Raw genomic sequence first — 8,640 nt, forward strand, 5'->3', positions numbered from 1 at the left:
CCATACACGGGAAGGGAGTCGGTGAAAGTGTTGATGGCTCCACTGTGAATTGCGTCCGAAGTCCGGTCGGCATACTGTTCGATGTCGTCGACGTAGTCGAGAAATGACCTTTTGATGCTCCTATGAGGCGGTTGCGCTCCAAGCAGACGGTTGCAAGGGTAATTCCTACGGAAACATCTCAGCAGGAACTGCCTGGAGAGCAGTTCATTATGCTCCTTTACAGGTAGGAGTTAGGTAGGTTAAATGCGACCGTACGGTTTGACAACTCGGTTGCGACTGGCAATATACAGTGGCGGACAAAAGTCTACATACACCCCCTGTTTTCTTCGATGTGAGAGTACAAAAACTTTTTAGAAGAATGTGTTGATACAGTTTTATTCTAATCTTCTTTTTAATAACAACAAACTTAAAAAGTCCATTAATTAATATAAAACTACAAATTTATGGAATAAAAACTCAAATATTGTGTTGACAAAAGTCTACATACAGTACAAAAATATCTTAGAGATATAGAAGTTAAATAGTAGCGGGGAGAGGACACCACCCTGTGGAACCCCCTGTTTAATTCTTCTTAGTTTGGATGTTTCATCTCGAAATAGTACGGATGACTGACGACCGCTCAGATAGTTCATGGTCCACCTCTTTAACCCTGGATGAAGCGTTGTTTTTTCTATGTCGTAGTAGAAGTTAAATAGTAGCGGGGAGAGGACACCACCCTGTGGAACCCCCTGTTTAATTCTTCTTAGTTTGGATGTTTCATCTCGAAATAGTACGGATGACTGACGACCGCTCAGATAGTTCATGGTCCACCTCTTTAACCCTGGAGGAAGCGTTGTTTTTTCTATGTCGTGTAGTAGAGTTGTATGGTTGACTGTGTCAAAGGTTTTAACAAGTCCAACTCTACGAGGATAGTTCTCTCACAAGGTGGTTTCTGGTTGAGGCCACGGACTATATGGGCGTTTATGACGCCAAGTGCTGTGGTGGTGCTGTGCACTTTTCGGAATCAATGCTGGTGACTGGCCAGGCTCAGGTGGTGAGTGAAAGTCGGGAGTAGCAAGGCCTCAAGTGTCTTCACTACTGGAGAGAGGAGAATTATCGGGCGATGAGATTCCCCTTTGTTGGCGGATTTACCAGGTTTCAGTAGTGGCACCACTCGTCTGATTTTCCAAACATCAGGTATTTGAAGAGTGGTTAGTGACAGGATGAGGACCTTGGTGAGATAACTTACTCCCGTCGAGCCTAGATGCTTTAGCATTAGCATGTTGATTCCATCAGGGCCAATGGATTTGGACGATTTTGCTTTTTTGATGGCACTCTGAACCTCTTCATCGGTGAAAGTAAGCGGCGCGCAGTTGTTTGGCATTTTGCGTAGCCGTCGGTTAACACATCTCTTGGCTTTGTCTACCGAAGGGTGCAGTGTAAACTGCCGGCTAAAATAGCTCGCGCACTTCTTCGGGTCCAAAGAGGCATGACCATTGAATTGAACTTCAACTCGGTCGTCATGTCTCTTCGGATTAGACAAAGCTTTGACAGTAGCCCAAAGCTTACTCACACCGGTGGAGAGGTTGCAGGACTTCAAGTGCTCTATCCATTTCGTTTCATTTCATCAAGATTAGTGCAGCCGTTTTCTTAGCTTTACTAACAAACAAACATTCATTCGTTTGTATGGGAAAAAGAAAAGGGCTGTTTTCCGGCACTTATTCGAATTTTTTTGCGATTCATTTTTATACATTAGATAATGCATAAATAACTTTAATTCCATATCAAACTTTAGTTAAACTCCATTTATTCATAAATAAGAAAATGGTTGTAAACAACCAAAAAATTAGTGTTGCCATATTTTGTAAGGGAATAAAAATAAGAAAAAAGAAAGATTATGAGGTCATAACTAAATTCATTATCGTGTGATAAGTAATATAAAATCTTTAGAATTCTCTATTCTAAATAGCGTATAGCGGGGTTGGATCGGGCAAAAAGGAGTTCAACGTAAAAAAACTGAGCACGCCCAGGTGTTGGTGCGACCAAGGGTTATTTTTTTGAAGCGTGGGTTATTTTTTTGAAGGCCGCCAGTGCAGAAAGGAATTCTATGCGGAAAACTAATGTTGAATAAAATTTATTTTCGCACTATTTAATATAAAATAAATGGTTAAAAACGAATTAGTGAAGTGTTAGTGGATATAAAAGTTAAAAAAATAACTATAGAATTTATTTTGGGGAAACTTTAGTACACCACCCCACGATTTCAGGGTTAAAAGTGAAGTGAGTGGTTGAATAGGGCTGATGCTCCAGATTAAGAAAATATATAATTGTTGCCGCCGCAAACTTATACTTTTCGAGATATTTGCATTTAAAGTTGAAATTTTTGCAAATTTTATCTTGCAATTTATCGATTTCTAGTAATTATTTATTTCATATTATGCACTTTTTATGCACTTATACTTCATTACATTGTTTCTACATATTTATTTTTTTTAGTATTTATTTAGTTATTTGCTTAAAATAAGCATTTTATATTTTACACAATCTTCATTCCATCCACAATAACAAAAGTATTCCGTGTTTACAGATATTAAGTGTTGCCATAATTACACATTTATCAAACGAATAAGAATGGATATAAAAACTCAAACGCAGAAAACAAATACGATCTGAAATAAATTTTCCATTGTAATAAAAAAGTTTTAAGGCTTATGTTTAATCTAATAACTTAATAAAAGGATCATAATGATTATTTGCAATACAACAATGGTAAAACAGGGTAAACATTAGTCCATTCGCGTCCCACCATTTTCTGCATTGGCGGACTTCGGACGCACTTAAAAAAAATAACCCTGGCCGATCCAACACCGGGGTGTGTCGGATTTTTTTTTGAGTATGTTGAATACGTTTATTTTAATTTTTCTTATGTTCTTTGGCGACCTTGAAATACATCAAATTCTTATCACAGTAATTTCCTGCCGAGCTTGCTGCAGTTACAGATATTAAATATTCATGTAACGCGATTGTTTGATGCAACCACTTCCACGTTTGGTGAAGTGCGGATATCCTTAAACAAAGCCCCAAACAATCTTTGCTGTAATTCTCATTCATTCCTTTAAACCCCTTTATGAAAGGGCAACTGCATAAGTTACTACACTTTATCGTCCTTAAAAACAAAATATATTATATATGTGGGATTCTTATCGTAAACGATATTTCAAACCGATTTATCGAAAGAAACATAACTAGGGGCTTACAACCCCATGTCAATAGAAATTGAGACAGATTTATTTTTTATTTTTTTTTATTAAAGCTTACATAATAAACAAATTATTATATAAACTATAGTCCGCAGCACTAGCATCACAGGCTTTCGGCTGACTGGTGGGATAATAGTTGGGTTCATTAAAAGCTGAACAGAATCATCATTGTTGATAGAGTTTATATAAGCTGTCTTCCATATTGTCTTTTTAATCGTTTGATAAATGTGTAATTATGGCAACACTTAATATCTGTAAACACGGAATACTTTAAGATAATATTTTAAGCAAATAACTAAATAATTACTAAAACATAAATATGTAGAAACAATGTAATGAAGTATAAGTGCATAAAGTGTGCATAATATGAAATAAATAATTACTAGAAATCGAGTAATTGCAAGATAAAATTTGCAAAATTTTCAACTTTAAATGCAAATATCTCGAAAAATATAAGTTTGCGGCAGCAACAATTATATATTTTCTTAATCTGGAGCATCAGCCCTATTCAACCATATCACTTTTAACCCTGAAATCGTGGGATGGTATACTAAAGTTTCACCCTGAGGGGTTGAATGTTTTAATTAAAAGTTCGAGTTCGATGTAATTATTTAAGTATCCGTTGATATTCCACTGAAGGTTGGATAACATGGATAGAAAAATAAAGAAAAAATAATAATGTGAGGTTATGGGAATTTATTGTTCCATCAACGAGGCTGACGGAGATGAAAGGGATGAGGAAGTTGGATAGGTGTTATGAGCAAGAGGGGAGATGGCAAAAGATGCCAGGGGAGATAAAGTGTGTGAGGAGGGCGATGAGATGTGGGAAAGTGGAGAGAAAGATGGGGAGGGGGAAGAATCCAAGGATGGAGGGTATAGAAGAGGGGAGTTCTTTGAAGTTTCTGGAAGTTCTATGTGATGCAATGGATTGTTGGTGGAGGATGAATCGTTGTTAGTTTTTGTTGTTGTTGCGTTATTATTGAGGTTAGAGTTTTTTGATATTGAAGTATTATCTTTGTTATTAGGATTTTTTGGATTTGTATTTATATCACTGTTAGTTTGCATTTTTGCCACGTTGGCGAAGGAGGAGGGGGATGGGGTGGAAGGAAGTTGATTTTTATACATGGTAATGGCGTCACGCATGGTGCATTTGTGTATAGTTTTAATTTTTAATATTTCTTTCGATTGAATAAATTTAGGGCAAGCATTTGAGGACGAGGGGTGTTCACCTGCGCAGTTAGCGCAGTAAACTCTGGTGCAATCAGAAGGAGGAGAGTGGTTAGGAGGAAGGTTGCAAATGACACAGGAAGGAGTTTTTACGCAGTGTTTAGCGGTGTGTCCTAATAGCTGACAAGTTTTGCAGCGCATTGGATTAGGGTAGTACGGACGGACATCTAGGGTTCTCCAGGCTACTTCAATTCTGTTAGGAAGTGTATATTTATTGAATGTTAATAATACGGCACCAGTAGGTACACGAACGCCTTTAACTATTTTGTTAAACTTGTGGACTGCAGAGACACCTTGTTCCTTGAGACCTTCAATAATTTCATCGTCGCTAAGTTGGCAAATAAAGGGGGCATAAATTGTGCCCTTGACTGAGTTAAGGGTCCTGTGAAGAGCAACTTCAACAACACCTGCACCGGGTAGATTCTTAGTGAAAAGGAATTTTACAGCAATTTTTTGATTTTTTACAAGGAGGAGTAGGCTGCCATCGCGAAGTGACGAGACGTTGTTAATATCTTTACTGATAGATTGAATACCTTTATAAATCGCGAAGCAGGAGATGGAAGTAATAGGTTTACTGGCATCCCGCGACTTAATGACGAGGTATTTGGGGTCATCCTTCTTTGTTATGGGGAGTTCCGGAAATGGGTCCAACGTTGTTTGTTCAGGCTTCTTTCTTTTAGTCTTCTGGGCTGAGGATAATAGGACAAACCTATTATCACCCAGATTGTTAGCCCCAGGGGGCATTGTGAAAATATTACTTCTTATGTGTGCAAAAATGTATGAATGTAGCACAAGTTAATAATAAGAAATAAACACAACGAGAAATTAACAGTAAAAAAGTTATTTGTGTGTAAAGTAGCGTTATAACACAGACACCGCTAGAATGACCGCGAGAGAAAAAGAAAAATGCGACCGTACGGTTTGACAACTCGGTTGCGACTGGCAATATACATATATATTGAGGACCTCCTCTATGAATACATACCCATTTTAACCCCGAAATCGGGGGATGTTATTCTAAAATTTATGCAAATAACTTGTTAAAACGTTAAAATTTTTATAATTTTTGAACTTTAAAGTTGAATTACCCATAAACTAAGCATTTGCGGTATCTATACACCAATTTATATTTTAAAATCAGGAGGACTTCCTATTTCCAAGGGTAAATAAATAAAATAAATGGGTAGAAACGAATTAGTAAAGTGTTAGTGGGGATAAAAGTTAAAAATATAACTGTAAAATTTATCATAAATAGGCGAAATACGCATTTTAAATAGTTGAATTTTTGAACTTTAAATGCTAATAACTTAAAAACTAGAAGTCGTATTTTACTTACCTTTTTTTCGTTGATACATACATCGTCTCGTTTATTTATTTCCGATTTAATGGCCCATTCTCGAAATAGTGCTCGTGTTAAAATGTTCAAATTATATTTTCTGTCATATCTTTCTCGTGGCGTAAAAAATGTGCAATTGAGGTTACCACGATCATGGTATACGGCCCCACCACCACTGTTACGACGAGCTATAGTCACGTCATTTGAATTCAATTTCGACACATTTGTTTCCATAAAGGGATTCTGATGACGACCTATCACAACGCATGGATCATTTACCCATAATAATAATACGTGATGATAGCTGAAATCGAAATTTCTGTACAACCAGTCCTCAAGAGCTAAGTTAGTAAATACGTCATATGATTGTGAAATGAACACCGATTTTCTAATATTGCCATCAGATATTTTCGTAACATTTGAACTTTTTAAATTATTTTTAGTTGAATTAGTAACAAATGAAGACGGCGGTAATCCATAATTATTTGTTGTCCTATTATTTTGATTTTTGTAATTCGAATGAAAACATTGTCGCGGTAAATTAATATGAGCTTCTTCAAAAACAGAATATAGACATTTATGAATGCCTCTTTTGTAACCTTTGGTTATTATGGTATTCATCGTTACAGCACTATTTTTTAAAAACAGATATTACTATATTTTGCTCGATTATTACTTAACAATTATATTTCTTTCGATTTCTTAACGTTCGTCGCGACACATTCCTTAAATCAACAATATTTACACTTAAAAATGTTCCTTTAAATTATGTATGTTGAATACGTTTATTTTAATTTTTCTTATGTTCTTTGGCGACCTTGAAATACATCAAATTCTTATCACAGTAATTTCCTGCCGAGCTTGCTGCAGTTACAGATATTAAATATTCATGTAACGCGATTGTTTGATGCAACCACTTCCACGTTTGGTGAAGTGCGGATATCCTTAAACAAAGCCCCAAACAATCTTTGCTGTAATTCTCATTCATTCCTTTAAACCCCTTTATGAAAGGGCAACTGCATAAGTTACTACACTTTATCGTCCTTAAAAACAAAATATATTATATATGTGGGATTCTTATCGTAAACGATATTTCAAACCGATTTATCGAAAGAAACATAACTAGGGGCTTACAACCCCATGTCAATAGAAATTGAGACAGATTTATTTTTTTTATTTTTTTTTATTAAAGCTTACATAATAAACAAATTATTATATAAACTATAGTCCGCAGCACTCGCTTTCGGCTGACTGGTGGGATAATAGTTGGGTTCATTAAAAGCTGGATAGAATCATCATTGTTGATAGAGTTTATATAAGCTGTCTTCCATATTGTCTTTTTAAAAAGGCAGTCCAGGTTCAGGCAATATGTTTTTTATCGGAGATGTTGGTAACAAATAGTCTTTTTCTTACATATTGACAATGTTGCTTAAATGAACACTAAAGGCCTAATACTATGTTCAGACCGAAAATTTCAAAGATTAGATTACATTTAAGCATTTCATAACCCAACAGTGTTCTCACTGCCGTTAGAAAGATTAAAAAACAGCTGTTGTTGTCATTCAAGAATTCACATCGCTTAATTTTTATCAAAAGAAAAGATTGTCATATAGTATTTTGAAATAAAAGCCGTATTTTTTAATATTTTCCATATAATAGAAATAATGGATGCATTTTTTCATTTTTTTTGGTCGATTTTCAGGTGAAATTAGATTCATTGCTCTAAAAGAAATGTGTTTGTTTACATTTTTTTCCCTTTGTAGTGTCTAAATCAGCTGTGATAACGTAACAGATTTCCAGTGCTGACTAGTATTTTTCCAGTGCTGACAAGTAGATTGCGCAAAATCAGAGTCGCACGGACAGATTTAGCGTGGATCAGTTTCAAATCATTTCAATGAAGTGATTTGGAACTGTCATTTTTGTATGGCGTAATCTTGATAAATTTTTAAGATTAGTGGGATAATCCATTCAACAGCCGAAATCGTGTGATTAAGTGTCGGTCTGAACATAGTATAACTATAATATGCATATTCAGCCGTATGTTACTGTCAAAAAATTAACGAAAAGTCTGTCAAATGCATTAAGAACGGAGAGTAGACTTTTGAATGACTATAATGTACTTACATGCAGAAGAGAAAATGGTCAATAAACAATTCGTGCTTTGATTTTATATTTCGTCTGGATTTTGCAAAAATGACTAGAAAATTAAAATATTTAAAAACAATTAAAATGCTTACTTCTCTGTTAGACGGAATATGCATATTAACAAAAATTAGTGAAATTAAAAAGAAGAGTTCGGTCATGTTCAGTGAGGGAAATAGACAGGAAGAGGAGGTAGAATGGTTTTGTTGTACGATTCCTAGAAATGAAGAGGATTGACCACATAGATTTTTTATATACGCGCGATTTAAATAAAAGGCATCTTGTTTGTCGTAAAACATTTCTTTTCTTCAATATTTTCGATTAAATTTTGTAGAAAGTCTTCATCGTCCTACATCTTCAAATTCAAAATGATGTATCTGTTGACAAAAAGCGAAAACAGCTGATTCCATACGGAAGATGCGACCAGTTTCGCATTTTCCTTAAGCAAATGACGTTTGAAAAAACTTGACGAAACTTGATGTAAAGTACATTATAAATAGTTGCAACATACAATTTGTGTGTATTCGGGCAGTTGCTTACGCTGGCTTAAGCCAGCTTATGCACATTATAGTTAGGCCTTAAGAGTCTAATATTAAGCCTAGGAACTTAAAACTATCTGTACAGATTAAATTTATGTTATTAACGATAAGTGTGGGTGTATTACAATGATGTTTCTTACAAATATGTAATAACTTA

The 8,640-nt window shown here is 35.3% G+C and overlaps 2 protein-coding genes across 2 annotated transcripts in view; both read right to left on the reverse strand.

Annotated features, from left to right (window-relative positions):
- The window catches only part of LOC105222358 (lipoyltransferase 1, mitochondrial), a 31,156-nt gene extending 24,280 nt beyond the window's left edge, over nt 1–6,876 (reverse strand). The window contains exon 1 of the mRNA XM_049451360.1: nt 5,803–6,876. Within this exon, the coding sequence (XP_049307317.1) occupies nt 5,803–6,423 (621 nt within the window). The 5' untranslated portion in view covers nt 6,424–6,876. The remainder of the gene's footprint in view (nt 1–5,802) is intronic.
- LOC125777198 (uncharacterized) lies at nt 281–3,226 on the reverse strand. The gene has a single exon (XM_049451482.1). The coding sequence runs from the start codon at nt 3,088–3,090 to the stop codon at nt 2,893–2,895; it is 198 nt and encodes a 65-aa protein (XP_049307439.1). The 5' UTR covers nt 3,091–3,226; the 3' UTR covers nt 281–2,892.
- Nucleotides 6,877–8,640: the final 1,764 nt, after the last annotated feature.

Source organism: Bactrocera dorsalis, chromosome 3, assembly GCF_023373825.1.
Source record: "Bactrocera dorsalis isolate Fly_Bdor chromosome 3, ASM2337382v1, whole genome shotgun sequence".
NCBI lineage: Eukaryota > Metazoa > Arthropoda > Insecta > Diptera > Tephritidae > Bactrocera > Bactrocera dorsalis.